The sequence below is a fragment of the Mesoplodon bidens genome (genome assembly GCF_964165515.1).
Source record: "Mesoplodon bidens genome assembly, chromosome: 14".
NCBI classification, from domain to species: Eukaryota; Metazoa; Chordata; class Mammalia; order Artiodactyla; family Ziphiidae; genus Mesoplodon; species Mesoplodon bidens.
The window spans coordinates 63,020,546-63,040,691 of NC_138170.1; the positions used below are offsets into that span (position 1 = coordinate 63,020,546).

The 20,146-nt window shown below is 39.0% G+C and overlaps 1 protein-coding gene across 2 annotated transcripts in view; it reads right to left on the reverse strand.

Annotated features, from left to right (window-relative positions):
• TTC27 (tetratricopeptide repeat domain 27) overlaps positions 1–20,146 on the reverse strand; it is a 181,641-nt gene that overhangs the window by 6,697 nt on the left and 154,798 nt on the right. For both annotated transcript variants that reach the window (XM_081254404.1, XM_081254403.1), the window contains exons 16-18: positions 18,662–18,827; positions 3,796–3,993; positions 2,370–2,481 (exon numbers count right to left, since the gene is read on the reverse strand). In XM_081254404.1, the coding sequence (XP_081110530.1) occupies positions 2,370–2,481; positions 3,796–3,993; positions 18,662–18,827 (476 nt within the window). The remainder of the gene's footprint in view (positions 1–2,369; positions 2,482–3,795; positions 3,994–18,661; positions 18,828–20,146) is intronic.

The window sequence follows — 20,146 nt, forward strand, 5'->3', positions numbered from 1 at the left end:
GAGAGAGAGAGAGAGAGAGAGAGACAGAGACAGAGAGACAGGGAGAGAGAGAAATAACCTGCTGTTTCAAATCATCAGGAAATCCAAGACAGCTGTGCTTCCTCCAGGCAGACTGTAGTTAAAATGCGTAACTATTATTTTAGAAGTTCCTGGATGGCAAAGAAGGAACGAACTTTTGTCCACCCTTTCCCAGAAGACAGAACAGCAGAGACTGTAAATGAATACCCTCCAGACAGAACAATGGGTACACGATGACAACACTATTACAGAAGGGTCTCCAACACTACATGGAGACCACAATGTCTTACACCAAGCTTTCTGAAGCACATGGCTACTCTTAAAAATAGCAACCCGGAAGGGAATAAATCATGTGGAGATTTTTTTAAATGTTATATTTCCTTTTCCAGTGGAATTGGGTGAGGTGGAGAACAGTGATGGGGAGAAAGATAAAAAAGAGAACAGAAATAACAGAGAAACTCAACTCATTCTTCCATGGAGCACTGGTATACAAAAGCAACATAGAAAAGGTTAAGATTTATCTCCATAAATCTAAAATATCACGAGAAAAGAAAGCTGAGCATCTACTCAAGTATGCTTAAAATGTTGTAGGAGCACGAACACATAATTCACTAAGTCAAAGGGAAACTTAAAAGAACAGACACTTGTTTTTCTCTGAGTAATGCCTGGATGAAGAAACAAAAAAAGGTACCAAAAATAGTTCGCAATCAACTTTAACATGCAAAATGAAGATTTTTCCTAGAGTACTTCTTTAACCTGCATATTTATATTTGACAGGTTTAACACCATCACTTAGTGATTACAGAAAATATCTTGGCTTTGACTGTTATAGAGCCTGCTGTTCACCGAAATGTTTAGGGTTGGCAAGCTGAAGTAGCTCAGATAAATTCTTCAGAGAAAATTGCACCCTGTTATAACTGCTTAGCATGGGTTTCCTCAAATACAGTACCACAGCCACAAAGGCCAAAGGGATAAAGAATGAGCTCCATCTGAGCCCACCCACCAGGAGGCCAGCACGAGCTACCTAAATTCTAGCCACCCTAGACCATCATTCCACTGGTCTATCGGCAATTATCTCAACCTTTTGGATATTTATATCCTTTTGTCAATGATAAGTAGAATTATTAACTACTAAGCCCAGTTCTAAATTGTTTGAATGTTCTATTACTTCTTTCAAGGCAAAGTTAAACTTTATTCTTGTTCATTTTTTTCTTTTTAGTTTTTTCTTTCTTTCCTCCTCTTTTTTTTTTTTTCTTTTTAGTTTTGAGCCCCTTATCATACAGCTCAGATCCTCTACCATAGAAGGAACAGGGTGGGGGTGAGGAGGTAAGGGATTAACATTTAAACCATGTGTAAGATACTGGTAAGTGTTTAAATATGTTTTTACTTATTTTTCATAACCATAAGTAGATATTATCCCCATTTTCCCCATGAGGGAACTAAGAGTCAGAGAAGCTAAGTCATGGTGACCCCAAGTCACCCAGTTAGTATGTGGTAGAGCTGGTCCTGGAACTTGGGCCTCCCTGAGTCCAAAGTTCTGCCCTTTTTACTGTCCCTTGTTGGCTACCTATTTGCTGCAATTATTAGTTGCAGAAGTTAGAGGAGGACTTTAGGATAGGTTCACAGTCCTTGTGATTCAGTTCTTGAGAGTGTGGCTTCATTATTTTATTTGAATTGCATTCCCAGGGCATCACATGCCTATATTCAAACATAAATATAAAAGTGCATTATTACCTTTAATTAGTATATTTTTCATTAATGCAAATAATTAAAGGTGGCCTTTATCTGGAATATCTTTCCCCAACTGGCCTACAATTTTATATGTAAGGTTTTCCCTCCCCTCAAATATCACCCACTAAATTTCCCAAAGTTATGGATGAGACTATATATTTAATTTTCTTTGTATATGCCATAGCTCTTATGTATATTGCTATGCACTCCAGAAATCTATGTATTTTTATGAATAAATATTTTCATTTATAAAAGAAGAACATGAGTCAGGAAAAGTTAATATTTTCTTACTACTACATCATCAATGCAGGAGAAGGTTACTTCTGTGTGAAGTGAAGATTAAATACAGTTGTAAAAGTATTTCCTATCTCTAAAGTTTCTATCATCTGTCACTTATTCAAACACTATTTAAGCCTCTAGCCTATTTCTTCTTATTGCTCCAGGGTGCCTACTACATAATAGTTGGTCTGTAAATATTTGCTGAATTAACTACAACAATTTTAATATAATGAAATAACCTGAAATTATTTGTAATGGAACTTTGCTTTTGACTAATACTTCTTCTTATCAGTAAAAATACATTAAAATATGCCATGGATATCAAACATTACATCAAATACCATGTGCGAGTCCTAAGGCTCTCTGAACCACTTCCTTAAATGATGTAATATCTTTCTCCCAACAACTGGACTGTGTGTCACACTTGTATGCCTTAGAGAGATACTGGAACGCCTGAGGAAAGAAAAAGAACAACTTTCAGAATAACAAGTAGAATTCACATTTCAAACTCAGCTTCCTGGAAGTCATATGGAACTAATTCCAACCAAAAAACCAGTCTCTGTTGTTATGTAGCACAGTTTCTATGATTCTCATCAAAGAAGGGGCATAGATGCACATCCAACAGCAATGAGCAATTAAAAGAAATCAACTGGATGTGTCTGGATAGAGACACTTCCCTCCAAACCGAAAAATAAAAACGCTTGGTTTGGAAATCTATAAGAAGTATACACATTTCCCTAGCATTTGTAGCCATCAGCTTAAGAGACCAGTTTAGAGAATGAGGTGTGAACTTGGTGAAAACTACTGAATTACTGGTAGGTGTGTAAACTCACAGGTGTTTAAAACACTCCCTTTCACAACCCCACCCTTGTGGATTCTTGAGGGAGAAGTCACAGATCAGAGAATTCAGAGTACCCTTAATTCTGCACATAAAGAGAGGACATAATTCAAGACAAAATGGAAGGACGGAAAGCAGGAGTGTGTGCATGCCTGCGTGTGAGTATGTGTTCTCTGGGCTGACAGGGCTTTGGTGGAAGCCAGCTGGGTGGACTGAGGGAGGAGAGAATGGCTAAGAATCCCACAGATTAGCTGTTCTGTGGCGAATTCCAAACTTACACAAGAAGTACATTTGATCTGCTGTGGATGTTTTGAAAAGAGCACAAAATATTTAGTATTCCAACCTTGGAAACTCTGGAGGTGCATCTACATTCTAAGATAAGAAGCTAAAGGCATAACTTGAATCTATCTGGTGTTCTACTGCACTGTGAGAAAGGGGCAGGGTAACCTTTGTGAAATATTTTATGTTTAGACTTTAAAAGCTCCTCTCTGATATTCTTATCTAGCCCCTTTTTCTTTCTCCTTTTCATAGTCTCCATCTCGGATTTAAACACTCCTTTGTCCTTGTACCGTCTACCTTAGTCTTCAGCAAGGAGCCTGCAGAAAGGGGTGTGGAGTAAATAACAAGAACCAGCTGTTCGCTGCAGCTCTGGAGGGAGAGCAGGTTAAGACAGACCCTTTTGCAGGAAACAGAGAACAATTATTTAAGAAAAATTCATGGAAAGAAAAAAGATGAATACCTACACATCTTAACCTGTCCACAATTCAGGGTGCTTACGTTAAGGACTCTGAATCACACCTGAAAACTTGAGCATATTAATCTTACCTTTCAAATTATCACAGTCTTCCTCCAACCATCAAAAAAGCAGATCCACTACACCTATGTTCAAACAGAAGGCAAGAGCCCCGGAGGAATGAGGCAGGACTCACCTTTTCATTTTCATCAGGCTTGTCACTCTGCCCGTTGCCATACACTCGGGCATACAGCCTCCAGATTTCTCCGTCATTCGTCACTCTTGAAGTTACTCTGCCAAACAGCTCCTGCAGCTTTCCTCTGAGGCCAGGTGCAACATCTCCACTACGATCAGCCATGCCATCCATCACTGCCCTGACCAGAATTGTAAGGACCTTAAAAGATGCATAGGAGAAACTGGGAAGCTAGAAACAACCAAACAATAGCTAAAAACAAAGAGCTACCCTCACCATCAACGATGATGACAGTGAAAAACCTTGTCAGGCCTGTAAGAATATCACCTGTCACTTTTGAAAAATAAAATACAAGACGAGCCATCCCGAACCACTGTCTGGAATCGCAGGCCGACTACCTCTCCCAGTGTCCCTTTTCAGGCTCCTTGGAGGGCTCTGCTTCCACAGGGCCCTATGCTCTGTGCACCTCTCTTCGCACTCTGAGGGCTCTCTCTGAATGATCTGATCCACACCTGTAGCTGCAAATACGCTATGACCAAGTCTACCCGATACCGTCAGCACAGCTCCAGCCCGACTCCTCTCTGGAGCCCCAGGACTGTGCACCTCTGTATCTACCAGCCATGTCCCATCAACATCTCATGCTCCATCGATCCCAAAGGGAAACCTAGATCCCAGATCCCTCTTCCTCCTGCAGTCTCAGAGCCAGTGACCTGAGCGCCAACCTAGAGTCTCTTCTCTCCCGGCTGAGCCACATGTAACCAATTTGATTCAACATTCCTAATGAGTCCTAAATCCAGCTTCTCCTCCTTTAGGTTGGGCCGCACTATTCCCACCTGGACTGCAGTGATAACACTCTAATTCTGCTAAAAGAGGTCCTGGCCCTTCCTAATTGTTGCATAATAAACTGCTAGTGCATTTGCCTTAGGTATGCAGGGTACCCACAAAGTAGCTCTTGACCTTCCAACTACCCCAGGTCGGCTCACCATTTGCAATTTTGTGGCCATCTCATTTTCATTAGTCAGATGCTTTGAATGCTGATAGATGAATTAAGGTGAGCCCCACCGTGGGTTACACTGTTATGACAAGCTACATCTGTCATATCTATATTAGGCTGTGTATCTCAAGGCTTCCTGGAAGCATAGAAAGTGCATCCTCCATCATCCACTCTTGTGACAGGAGACCAGCAAAGACACGTAGACCCACCTAAAGAACCAGCTCGAGGAGAGTGCCCTCAGACCTTGCTGCTACTCAGTGCAGCCCTTGGACCGACAGCATTGGCATCACCCAGGAGCTCGCTGTAAATGAGGAATCCTGGATGGAGATGCCGCTCCATCTCAACTGAGATTCTGCATTTCTAATGAGCTCCCAGGTGATTCTGATGTTGATGGTCCACAGATCACACTTTGAGTGGCAAGGTTCCAAGAGACAGGGTGCCACATCTTTATTCTTCCTCTGAACTTCAGAGAGAGGACCACATTTCCTCACCTTGTGTCCCCAGTATCTAACATCATGTCTGGCACACAGCTCTGATGCAATAAATACTTATGCCTGAAAGAAAGACTGAATGAACACACCTCTTTCAGAAAGCTTTGCTAAGAGAAATGCAACCAGTGTGACATCTTGCTCTATCTCCCCATAGAGCATTCTGATCTAGGCATGAGATGCATCCAAGGAATCAAGGCTCTTCTGGCCCATGAACACTGTTAGGAATGTGAGCTCAGACTTATGGTCCTAATTATATACAGGGATAAAAGTGGACAGGAGAACACTCACTCAGTTGTGCTTTTTTCTTTTTTGATGGACAAGGTAAATTATCTCTGCCTATAAATTCACATTACAATCCAAAATGTACAGTTTTAAATCTGAAAGTAATGAAATAGATATTACAATTCCATTCATAGTTTTAAATATGAAAGTCACAATGCAGAAGAAATGGTATGAATGTGCACTACCTGTTTCGAGTAATCATTCTGTAAACGTTTCAAGGATTAACATACTTCGAAAGAGATGGTCTATTGAAATAGTTAATAACATGGACAAATGAGGCATACTAAATTAGTAAAATTCTTTGTTTTTTCTGGGATATCACAGTTGGCCCAACATCCTATCCCCTCATTTTAGCCACGATGAGTAGCCAAGGGGGAAGAAAAATCTTTTGGCCTTCTTGCCAATAAAAATGGAGAGCTGCAGTACTGGTGTTTGAGAGGGGGAAAGTTGGTGAAGCGGGGTGTGTGTGTGTATTTGCGGGTGCATAGAGGGAACTGCAAAAGGGTAAGGAGGTAGATAGAATGCCTCTGTTTTGGGGTTAGGGGGCAGATACCAAACACCTCTACCCAATTCATATGCAGATACCATAAGTAGAGAGACCCTGAATATAAGTGGAGGCAATAACAAATTTGTTTTTATACTCTCTATTTGATGTACAATGGTTAAATAGCTGGATCTGGGCCTTAGAAGAGAGTTCTATATGGAAGAATACATAATAGAAGTCATTCATGGCCATGGCAGATATTGCCTAGAGAGACTGTGTTGGGTAAGCATCAGACCAAGGATAGAGTCTTAAGGAACACAACATTTAAAAGGAGGGTAGATGAACAGAAGTCTATGCACAAAGAAAAGGTGGCAGAAAGCGATGTCATGGAAACCAGGGAAGGAGAAAGTAACAAGGAGAGTACATCTACAGAAGATCAGAACTGGAAGATTCTGCTGGATTTGGCAGGTACACGGGTTAGTGACTGTATCCAGAGCTAAAGCCAGAAAAAGGAGGGCATGAGAGATCATGATTTTAGACAAGAGGCTCACAAAGAGAATCACATGAAAACCAAGACAAGTATTAACATCATAAAAAACAAAAAGCAAAAAATACCCCCCAATCATAGTATCCTATAGTACCTATTTTAAATATAATTTGCATAGGGATATAATAGTAATAGAAAATATTCATATAACCAAAATTTTTAATATAAATATATTGGGAAAATAAGAAAGGGAAGTAGTGGAAATGCTAATATAAGAGAATTAAGTCCTTATTTACTATAATAGGAAGTCAACTGATAATACCTAAAATTTGGTTAATAAAAAATAGGCGGGGGGAGCAGTGGAGCAGGAAATTGCTGTATTTTGTCATAAGCCTTATACTACAACTTAACTTGTAAAAACTATAAGTTGTGTTATTTTAATAACACAAAAATTTAATTTAAAAATAGAGAAAAAGAATACATACAAAGATTGGCAAAGAGGAAACAAAAAATGACAGCACACATGAATATTCATTTATAAACTTTAAAATTATGTCTTTCGTGTGTGTGGGCGGAGGGGGGAGGGGCAAAGACTATAAGGGGACCGTGAGGACTTTGGGATGCTGGTGATGTTCTGACTCACACTCCTCCGGGAAGGGCGTGGGCCGGTGGGGGGGGGTGGGGGGGGGCCCGAATGGTTTACACAGGTGTGTTGCCCTTCGTGAAAATTCATGTTTACTTATGACCTGTGTACTTTTCTATATTTTCACTCTATTTTAATAAAAGTTAATTAAAAATGTATTTCCTGGAATTAAGAAAGCCCCATAAACTGAAGGAAAAAAATAAGAGTTATTAAAATACATTAAAAAATGGAGCTAATATATAATCTTCAAAACTGGGTTTAGAGTGATAAAATTTTTTTTAAAACTATTAATGTGGGCCTCCCTGGTGGCGCAGTGGTTGAGAGTCCGCCTGCCGATGCAGGGGATACGGGTTCGTGCCCCGGTCTGGGAGGATCCCATATGCCGTGGAGCGGCTGGGCCCGTGAGCCATGGCTGCTGGGCCTGCGCATCCGGAGCCTGTGCTCCGCAACGGGAGAGGCCACAACAGTGAGAGGCCCGCATACCGCCAAAAAGAAAAAAAAAAAAAAAAACAACTATTAATGTTATAATTTACTGGTTAATATCACCATTTCCCTCCCTCTAACTGGTGAGAAAAATCACACTCTTGTTATCCAGACTGACTACCAAAGTAGTAACTTTTAACATATATTTAACCCTTCTTTAGTAAACAGATATTTTTCACTTAAAAAAAGCAAAGGGTGTTGTAGTAGGATTTCTTTGATAAAATGAATCACCAAGAATTATGATTTTCTCCTGGGCAGTCTACAAAGTTTACCTGCATTATAGTCCTTTGCACCATCAAAGGCGAAAAAGATTCTTTTTTTTTACCAGGTAAATGTTTTTATCTACTGTAAACTGGGTAAAAATATGATTACTGAACCCATCAGTAACTAGTTAAAACTATAAATTATTAAGTATGTAATAAGAGGCTGAAGGGTAGAGTACTAAAGTTTAAGAATTTAGAGGTAAACGATTCTTGGTGAAACAGGATCCAAGATATGGCCACTTGGATGGGTTGTTCCTATGAAATAAGATGAAGGCAAAGAAGTTTAAGTCCAAAGTATTCGATGTGCCATCTACCTAAAACCAAGTGTTCAAGAACAGTAGATCTAGAGTGGAGAGGAAGATATACATAGTCGGTTGCTGAAGTCCACCATGAATATGGGGGAATGGCTAGGAAGGTGGTAAACAGCAGTAACGAGGACACGTCTTCTGTCTGCAACATCACAGAACTGTTGTATCAAGGAGTCAATATACAGGTAAAGAGCTTCAAAAACTGTAAAGCAATATAAACCTATAAACTATCATGATTATCACTGACCCTCAACTTCCTTACTCTGTCAAAAGGGGACAGCAAAGCCCTTATCGTCGCCCACTCATTATGTGCCCCTATACTTACTTGGATTAAAATGGAGCTAAAGAAGAACAAACTCTACCACCATGGTATCAGCCCTCAATACCTCCCACTACCCCTGCTGTGAGCACTCACCATGTGCTAAGCCCCATTCTAAGTACGTGACCAACATGATTTCATTTAGTTCTCACTGTAACCCTAGGAAGCAGGGACTTTATTATCTCCACTTTACAAAGAAATTGAAGCATGAGAGGTAAAATGAACTTCTCAAGGGCACAGAGCAAGTGAATGGTGGAGGTGGGTCTTGAACACAAGTGATACTGGCCTCCTGAGTTTTGATGAGGATGAAGAGAAGACGACGATGATAGCAGGTAATATTCACATATATACACCTTCCTAGGAGCCAGGTTGTCTATGAACACAATCTTCCTAACAACCCTAGGGGGAAGGTGCTCTTGTTATTTGCATTCTGCAGATGAAGAAACTGGAGCACAGAGAAGTTAAGTAACTTGTCCAAGGTCACACACCTAGGGAAGGCAGAGGTGGATTTGAACCTGCAGCTCGCATCCTGGCTCTTGCTCTCAAGCATTTGCTGTATTAAATGATAAAGCACAGCTCCTTACTCCTCTGTTGTTCCTTCCTTTCTAATAATAAGTTCTTTTCATTGGAAAGATTTGCTCTTTTATGAAATACGTATGCCAATAACTTTGATCAGTTCATTATCGTTTTTTTGCCAAATCTTGAATCAACCCAAACCAGACAAGTTTTTGTAGTTCTTTCTTTTTTAACTTAAAAATTTCCCCAAGACATTGGAGCTAATAAAAAATAAAAAGAGAAAATAAAATTCACAAACACAAGCACTACTAACATTGTCATTAATTTCTAATTTCTTTACTGTATGTAAATTTTTAAATATAATACTATGTGAACTGTTTTATCTTCCTTTTTCACTTAACATTATGTCATAGAATTTTTTGATGTTTTCATATATTCTTTAGATAGATCACTTTAACAGATTCAAAGCCTCCCACTGGGTTGACAGAGCACAGTCTATTTAACAATTCCCCTGCAGTTAGATAGTTAGGCTGTTTCCATGTACTGCCATTGTCCTTATCATTATAAAGAACACTTCACTGCAGATTTTTGTGCCTAAAGATTTTTTTCATACTGAAGCTTCTTTAGGTTAGAATTCCAGTAACAGAATTATGGAATCAAGGGAATAAACATTTTAAGACTCTAGAGATAAGCTGAATACTTTCAAAAAGGGCTAAATCAAATTAGATGTCCATCTGTAGTATATGAAAATGTGTCATTTCACTGCATATTACCAGCACTGTGTGTGTGTGTGTCTGTGTATGTGTGTGTGTAGGTGTTTTAATCTTTGATATTTTGTTCCACTAAAAATATACACAGCTATTATTCTGAATTTTACTTTTATTATTAATGAATTTAAAACTCTTTCCAAATGTCTGTTGAGTATATTTCATTTTTAAGATATTTAAATTTTTTCTTAATTTGTATGGAACTCATTATTTTCCAATGTGAAAACGGTTTTATTGTTCATCTTCATATGGAGATTACATAGCCTACAAGCTGATGCACTAACACGTTGCTAGCCTCTTTTTCTGAACCCCAATTCTGTACACTGCTTAAAAAAAAGAGAAAGTTGATGAATCTGAGAAAGTAACAGCAAACACATGGGAAACCCTGGAGAGACAGAGACTGGCTGGGTCCTGGTTTGGTGGAGAAGAGCAGCCCAGGATGGAAACGTACAAAGTACCAAGGTTCACAGATGGGCTGAGAAAAGCTGTTTAGTTGTGCTTTGTTTTTCTTCCACACACTACTCTATACACCACTTGCCATCAACGTGGAGAGACTGAAACACAGCAGTGCCAGCCCAGTGCAAGCCAGGGACCAGGCAGGTACCGTCTGGGGGCAGAGGGCCTGGCCAGCCCCCTACCTGCTGAGGTTGGATGACTACTCAGGAAGATGGGATTGGAAGAAAGCAGTGCCTGGCAGAGATAAGAAAGGTTTCCTGAGGAGCCAGGCCACTTGGCGGTGGTGGTGGTGGTGGTGGTGGTGGTGGGAGGAGGCAGTGGCAAGGTGTTTCCAAAAGGTGAGCTCCCCTTGTGGCCCAAACTCACCAGGAGGGGCACAGTTGGTCCTGGGCTTGCTTTAGACCCTCTCACCAAGTACGCATTACCAGTCAAGGAGCCAATATCCCCGGGGAAGTATGAGCCAATAGGGACAAAATTAAGACATCTGAAAAGTGCAACCATAATGAAAGAAACAAATTGAACAGCCTATGTGAAAAAGAATTAAAGAGACATGTGGAGGAAAACTTGATTTCATAATACATATCCTCAGGAAGATGAGCGGGAAAAACAAAGGGAATGGTGAGATCCCCCGGGTAGCAGTATAAACGGGGAAGAAAAATAGCGTGAGGACTGAGCCTGGAATTGCTCTCACAGGGAAGGAAAGGTGAGAACGATTCTGCAAAGGAGATGAGGAAGCTGCATCTGGTAGCGTAAGAGTTGTGAAATTCTGGAAGCCAGCTGAAGAAAGCACTTGAAGGAAGAGAGATCAACTGCGTTAAGTGTAACAGATAGGCTGAGAAACCTGAGGGCTGACAGCTGTCCCCTGGATGTGGCAATATAGACCCTGACAACAGCACGCTCAGTAGGCTTGCGGAGATGAGCCTAGAGGGCGTGGGCTCCAAAGAGGACAGGAAGAGGGGAAGTGGAGACTGTGCAGCAAGATGCTTCTCCCAAAGAGTCAGCCCTGAAGAGCAGCAGAGAAATGGGGTGGGGACTGGGCTGGGGGTGGGGGGAGTGCACATAAATTACTTGTGCACAGTTTGTAAAGCTTGAGAACTTTCAAAAAACAAGAGCAATGATAAATGCATTTGTAATATAACACAGCTATACAGGTAAACTAACCCATGGTGATTATAAGGGAAGGTCCACTTGCCTTTTTATTGGAAAACTAATCCTAATACTCTACTCCAAAGATATTCTTTATTTCATCTGTTGTTTTCTTCTTGGGGTTCTGGACACCCTTGGGGATCTAATTGAGAGTTTTGAACCCTCTACCCAGAATAGGTACATAGCCACGTACACAAATTTTTTTCATGATATTTCAGGTAATCTCATAGTCTTCTGAAGCCTAAAAATAGATCCTTCTTAGAAATTCTAATTTGTCCACCATGGCATGGGACTCCGGTCTTCTCTCTCAATACTACATACGACTAAGCATATGACTAAGTAAGTGTATCTCTTTGAAAAGCTTTTATTAGTTTTCTATCAACTCCTTCCCTATTCTTATTATCCCTTCTGTCCCTTCCAGATGTTCAAATCTCTGGTATTGTTTTAGGCAAGACCTTCATGTGATCAGTTGAGGTCTCTCTGGCCTTCTCTCGGGGGCACCTCTGTGCATGTTGCCTCTCCTTCTACCAAAGCTACCAATGAGGTGTGTGTTGGACACACTCTCTTACCTTTACCAACCTCACTATTCTCAAAGCCACCGCTTTCTCCCTGAAAAGGAGCATGAAAGTTGTGGTGGGATGAATAGTGTCCCCCCTCCCAAATTCATGTTGAAACAGAACCTCAGAATGTGATCTCATTTGGAAATAGGGTCTTTGTAGAAATAATTAGTTAGGCTTAAGTCATATTAGATTAGTGTGGGCCCTAAATCCAATGACTAACGTTCTTCTAAGAAAAGGAGCCGACAAACAGAAACATGGGGGAAGGAGGTAAAGTAGGTGAAGAGGGAGGCACAGGTTAGAATTATGCATCCACAAGCCAAGGAATGCCAGGAACCAGAAGCTGGAAGAGGCAAGGAAAGATTCTTCACCGAGCCTTTAGAGGGAGCATGGCCCCGCCAACACCTTGATTTCAGACTTCTAGCCTCCATTACTGAAGAGAATCAATTTCTGTTGTTTGAAGACACCAAGCTTGTAGTAATTTGGTAGAGAAGCCCCAGGTAACAAATCCAGCAGTCTTATGTAGAAAGACTAAGGCAACATGGAGAACAGTACGACGAACACTTCCCAGGGCATTTAACTGGCTTCTACTAACCCTCTTCCAGTTTCAGTTCAGGAACCACTAAATGAGGCTGTCATGTCTCAGCCTGTCCCTCATCAGGACAGTGACGTTCAGCCCTCTGGTCAGAAGTCATCCTTTCCTCATGTGTAGAAATTTTCAATTCAAATCTCTCCATATTTTCTTTAGCAGAGTTTGGCTTTTGTGTCATTATTAAAAATGTTTTCTCCACCCCCAAGCTTATAAAAATATTTACCATACTTTCTTTTAAGTGCTTTCATGGTTTTACTTTTTCAATAATAGTGATGATGACGATGACGATGCTGACGGCAGCTATACTCACAGCACTCGTATGTGCCAGGCACTATTCTCTGCCCTTTACATATATGAACTTACTTACTCTTCACAACAATCCTGTGAGGTACTAATATCATCCCTGTTCTACGAAACTGAAGAACAAAGTGGTCAGTAATTTGCTCAGGTCATACAGCTAGTGACTGGCAGAGGTAGTAAGCAAAGGCTGTCTAACCCCAGGATCTATGCTCTTACCTACAACATGATCCTGCTTCTCAAGCCATTTCAATTTAAATATTTATCCAGGGAATTCCCTGGCGGTCCAGTGGTTAAGACTCTGTGCTTCCACTGCAGGGGACACAGGTTCAATCCCTGGTCGGGGAACTAAAGATCCCCCACGCCAGGTGGCATGGCCAAAAAAATAAATAAATGAATAAATAAATATCTTAACCATTTGAATTTATTTTGGTTTAAGGAGTGAAACAGAGACTTCATTTTGGGTCCCAAATGCTTGGCCAACTATTTCAATACATATTGAATATTTTATTTTATCCCACAGATTTAAAATGCCATCCTTAACATGAACTAAATTCTCATACTTGAGTCTGTTTCTGAATCCTCTCTCCTGTCCCATTTCATTCCTGTAGCAGATGTTAACTCTTAATATAATAAGGATATTATTAGCTTTTTATCTTTTCTATTTGTTACAAATATTTCATCACATACTTTTTCCATGAAGTCATAAAAATTCCTTCAAGTTTTTTTTTTTCTTGCTTCAAAGTTCAGGAAATATGGTAAAAACCCACTTGTACTGCTAATTTTTCTAGGAGATGAAAAAATATTTAGCATATATTTAGCCCATTTGGAATTCATTTGGTGTATCATAAAATAATCTAAGTATATTTTTTGAGCCTGGATGTTTAGAGGGATTTCATTTTAATCAGTATAAACATCCCTGCAGTCCCTCACTTCCTAACTAAACCAATGACACACCACCAACTTCATGTAATGACTTCTAAATCTCTAACCCACATCTCTAATCATTTCAGTGATAGAGCACTTTTGTTTCATTCTCTTTCCTCAGCCTATTTCTCACTTCCATCATGGTCCACGGACTGCATCAAGCAGAGTGTGACTGTGGGGGACCACCACTAGCCCCTGAAGAGAGCTGACTTTTTCTCACATGGAGGAGCAGCGATTCTAATCTCCACAAAGAGAAAAGTGTAACTATCCTCTTCCCCAACACTAACCTTGAGGTCCTTGGCCAAGTCGCCCCCAAAATCTTGGCTGAAAGCACAAGGCGTTGGCCCTTTGAATCCTGGAGGTCTTCAAAGCAGGAAGGAATAGGATTGCCTCAGGTCCAGTTACTAACACTTCCAGGAGGGCTGGAGGCCAGGAATGAAGCCATTTCCCGCCTCCCTGGCTTGGCCAAGTCCCAGCTCCACTTGGAGCTCTCTAAAGAACCTGCTCTGTTTCCTGGTCTGATAACCCTGACCCTTGGCTTCCCCACACCTCGGTTATCAGAGAGACGTAGGCAGTTTAATATTGTCTTTTTCACTCCTTCAGCAAAAAAAGAAAAAATTTCTTCGCGTGTGGAAAAGGCATGCACAGGTTTTAGGTTAAATAGGCCAGACTTCAGACTTCACGCCTTGGCTTGACTGCTCGTTAGCTGTGAAAGATCAACTTTATTAGTTCATCTTGCTGAGCCTCAGATACTTCAGCAGTAAAAGAGAGATAGTAACCACTTCACAGAGACAGAATTTGTACACAATATATCCATTCCCTCTGCTCTTCTCTCTCAGGTAAGCCCAGCCACCACTTGCTCCAGGACTTCAATCTGGTTGGCAACCTGCCCCACTGCCCATCAACACCACCTCCCTCCTTCCCCGAATAGAAATCCACACAAAGAACAACATCCATAGGAAAGAATACATATTGTATGATGTTCAAGAGAAAGCAAAACTGAACTGTGGTGACAGAAATCAGATAGTAGTTGCCTGGTTGAGGGGAAAGGGTGGTGGTTCAGTTGACTGGAAAGGGGTATAATAGAACTTTCTCTGGTGATGAAAATGTTCCATATCTGTTTTGGGAAGTAGTTACATAAGAATACATAATGGTCAAAACACATCAAACTTACACTTAAGATCTGTGCGTTTTATTATATGTAAATTATACCCCAATTTGAAGAAAAAAAAACTTTGTTAGATATAGTTCAAATGCACATTAATATAATGGAGAAATGTGCCTTTTAACATAAATCTTCCCACAGACTTCAAGGCTTGATTCACACAAAAAACAGACATGCCTAAATGGGATTCCTATCTTTGGTTCCTACTAGATATATGACTGGTCAAGTTATATAACCTCTCTGGGTCTCATATTCATACATTGTAAAATGAGGACTATTTAGTACCCACCTCAAATACTGTATGCCCTATAAAAGATAATCCATGTTAAGTGCCAAGAACATAGTAAGCACTGGATATACGTTAATCCCCTTTCCTTCCTCTTCCATTTATAAACAGCAAATGGGGTGCAATAATGCAATACTTAAATTTTTCCCCAAATGACTGAAAGTTATCAAAGAAGAAGGAAGAAGAGGAGGAAGGGGAGGAGGAGGGGGGATGGGGGAAGAGCAGAAAAAGAAAAAAAGAAAAGGAAAAAGAAAAAAAATGAACACATCAACATTAGAAATTATCCCAAGGAAAGAAGCATGTATATACACAAGGGTTTGTCTACAAGGATATTCATGGCACTATTAACAATAGTAGAAAACTGGAAAATCAAACAGGGACTAATTACACAGAAATATGAAAATTAGTTTTATGATAGATTAATAAAAGTGTGTACAATCCAGACATGAATATAAATATCTATTATAGAACAGTGTTCTTGAGTTATACTAATCTGTGCATTAGTCAAAATTAGGACATAGAAAGAAAAGGCAGTAAATGATAAAGGTAGTATATTCACCCATTCTCTTATTACAAATAGTGAGAAAAACAATTTATAGTTAATTTATCATGTGTCTGTATTTAAATGAATATGAATTTACAACACACAATAAAAAAATTAAAATGTCAGTAATCACATCTATAAAGAAGTAGAAAAAGAATAGATAAAAAGAGAATTTTAAAGCAAACTGAAATAGAATGAGGTCAGGTAGTGTGAAACATAAGAATATCAGAGTTTTTTTGAAAGACACCTGTTGCCAAACTTGCAGAGTCAAATTAAGTAAAATTATTTTAGCCAAGATAAAAATATTCCAGACGATGTATCAACTGTCTCAGTCCACGCTGACTAGCAGTGAGAAAACATGATGGCGGACACAAGTATGCCACGAAGCTAAATATGACTGAGACCACGCTAGCCATCAAGACCTTCCTTCAGTGATGATTTAACCACTCTGGAGTGATTCTACCCACACCTGCCAGAGACCAAACACCTCCATCAGTATTCTGTGACACTTCTAGAGAAAGCTATTAACAGGGCCTAGTATAAACTGACAAATTATCTTACTGTGGCTATTTCTCCATCTGAATACCCGAAAGTTCTCTATTATAAGGTGCTAAAGATGATCATTTGACCCGAGCAAGTCACTAGTTATCTAGTTCTTACGTTCTGAGTAATATTTCCCCAAATCCAAATATAAAAATTAAGCTAACAGCCATAACATCTAACATCTTTATAGCACCTTATGTTTCTCTAGGTGCTCTGTTTATAAGCAGTATTTTGTCTAACAGGAATGATTCTTGGTGTTCCTGTGTGTGGCAGGGGTGCTGAGGGAAGAAGTCTTAAGAATATAGATGCCACCCTTGATTGTTTCTAAAAATACTGAACTTTTATAAAAACTAATTTCAAACTCATCAAAATATTACTGCTCAGATGAAATACTCTTGTACGAAAGGAGGTTTGATTCATATTCTGAATTTGAGGAACAAAAGAATTACAGGAAAAAAGAAATCAAAATATTAGCTGGCCATGAATTTAAACTGAATCCTAATAATTTTCTCTAGGTAGGAAACGACTCAATTTTCACTTAAGTTAAAAATGATATAAGTTAAATACTCTGCTAAAACAGGTAGAGGATTAGAAAATTTTCAATGGAAATTAGAACACAGTTTTGCTACGGGTGAAAATTCTTATGATTAGATTTGCCAGAAGGAGTTTAAAACTGTGAATATGATCACTAAAATATGTTTGGAAACTCTATTTAAGATAAAAATTAAATGAAAGCATCTAAATTTATGCTGGGAGCAGTTTTGGGGTTTTTTTAAACTTTTTTTCCTTTTCTGAAAAACACTCAAAATACATCTCTATGCATTCAGAACTTCGCAAAAGGAAAAAAAAAAGAATTTATTTCAAGTGAAAAATGGAATATACTACCAATGCAAATTATTTACATTCTCCCTGAGATTTTAGAACAGGCTTCACAAGGCTTTCTTAGTAAAGAAAGGTCTTTTAAAAAATTACAGTTGAGATAAACAAGAGACAAGCACTTTGCAATCTCTGCACCATCCTCAGTGGTTCAGCAACACACCGAGATCTGTTCAGAGCCTCATCAGTGCCCTTTGCCAAAGGGCTAAGTGCGGAAGAGAAAGAGCCATCACAATGGTGAACAGGACAAGTACTACATGGCCAGAGGACTGTGCAAACAGATTGGCTAGGGTTCCTATCCTCCCTAGGATGTAAAACTCTGCTATACTTCCATGCACGTTTTAAGTGATCTTCACTCTATAAAATTCAAGTCCCTTCTTTCTATAATGGATGGTCAATGTACAACAGTTAAAAAGGGGGGGGAAAAAAAAAAACAAGGAAAAGAAAAGTAATTGAAGGGGTCAACAATGCTCCTGTAAGTAGGTATATGGTTCTACTTGAAGCCACAGATCTTTAAGTGAACTGCCCAGAACCTGAGCTTTAAAGCAATTTAGCGAATTATATAGCTGGATTTGCAAAAACATGCAAACAGGTTGAGGGCTGGGGCTACGAAACCAGAAACCAGACAAGGTAAATTTTGGAACAGCTGTAGTATATCTATAATAAGCCATAAGAGTAGTGAGGTATTATCATATATTACATGTTATTTGTTTTTTCATAATTCCAAATTCACCACTTTAAATAATATATATGTTGATTATTGCAAATAAAGTATTAAATTTTCAAGCCCCTGGACTTTGTAACCTATAAGCTCCTATACACCCTATCTTTAAACATTCTCTTCAACCACAATAAAACCCACAATGTCTTTTATATTTAATACTACTGGATGTCAAACATAGGGGCTTCAAGTCTCCCATAGTTTCTGAAACGATATAGTATTTTTTGTACTGTTAAGAATCAACCAGTCCTGACTTCATCGCAAGATGAAGACCATCTCATTAAACAGTGCAAAGAAATGTTAGTCTTCATTTCTATATTGTTCAAACAATTTGAAAGTTGCAGTAAATGATTGTTCAATGAGTGGATAAATGAGTACGGGAGTTAATCCAGCTATTGCACTGAGATAACCAAAGTTATAAATAACACAAGCATCACTCTATTAAGTTTCTGCAAGCTGACTATACATATGTAAACCACAAATCAGATTTTCATAACTGAGTCACAGTACTATTCAGTCTATGATTACACAAACATATTTGACATTGGAATGTCAGAATTAATATGTAACTAAGAATATTCAACTCTACAAAAAAGCCCTCTTTTATATATTACTTGTGTTTAACAAAATTTTCCTGGGTAGAGTCAAGGAAACAATTTACATCATATAATGAAGTATTAATATCAAACACAAACTGAAATAACAAAATATGAATATCCTACCTGAGTATCTTTGTATTTGTCTCTTAAGTCCAAGAGCCGATGATAAGCTTTAATGGCTTCTGAAAATTCCCCAATGTCAGTGCTAGTGAGAATATAGTTTTCCCAGATCTGCCAGTGTTCATAGTTGCACTTGAGGGCTTCTTGTAAAGTTCTAAAAGCTTTCACTCTATTGAAGGTCAAGTTAAAAAAACAAAAACAAAAAAAACCCCAATAATGAATAACCATAGCTAAATAAACTATAGCTACATGTATAAAATACTAATGTGGACTTTCTGTCAGTCCTTAATCATTCATGTTAATAAACAGAATTAAGAGGTTCAAACAACCCGAAACCACCTCAAATTTCCCTAACAGGAAACGGCAAACAAAAACAAGTAGAAATGAAACAAGAATAGGGAGACATAAATAAAAACCAAGTAGAAATCTTGAAATTGCAAGAGACATTAAAACAAACAAACCGGGCTTCCCTGGTGGCGCAGTGGTTGGGAGTCCACCTGCCGATGCAGGGGACACGGGTTCGTGCCCCGGTCTAGGAAGATCCCACATGCCGCGGAGCGGCTAGGCCAGTGAGCCATGGCCGCTGAGCCTGAGTGTCCAGAGCCTGTGCTCCACAACGGGAGAGGCCACAACAGTGAGAGGCCTGCATACCGCAAAAAAAAACAAAAAAAACCCCAAAAACAACAAACAAACCAAAAAACCTCAACATGTGACAAAAACTGGATTACACACAGTCAAAAAGAGTACTGATGAATTGAAAGATAACAGTGAGGAATTCAGATTAAAAAATAAAAGAGTAATAAAGAGACAAAGGAAAGAATGAGAGGTAAGATTTAAGCATACATTCGATAGACATTCCAGAGTAAATAAATGCAGAAGATGGCAAGACACTACATTTGACAAGATAATAGCTGAGCATTTTCCAGAACTGAACAAAGATCTAAATTCTATGATCAAAAGTATATTTTGTGTACTGAGCATTATATTGGGTTGGCCGATAAATAAAGGTAAACCAACACCTAGACACTTTATGTGAAACTGCAGAACATGAAGATAATCCTAAAACCTATAAAAGAATGACAGAGGACAGCAGATATTTCATTAGCAGCAGAAGATGGTAGAAGGCAATAAAATACTTTAAAGTGCTAAGTAAAAATAACTGTCAGCCTAAAATTTTATAATCAATTAAACTTACCACTCAAGAATAAATGCAAAATAAAAAATTTTACATGTACAAAGACTATGGAAGTTTATCACCTAGTGACCCTAACTTAAAAGAACTATTAAACCATCTCCTCCTGCAAAAATAAAAGGGACTTCAAAGAGAAGAAAAGGGATACAAGAAATGATCAATGGTGAGAAAAGAAAATGAAGTATGTCAGTAAATTTAAATAATTATTGAGACCAAAAACAATTATGAGTTGTGTTTAAAAAAAAAGTAAAACTACAAGTATATAGACCATATTCTCTGCAACTAAATATAGAAAT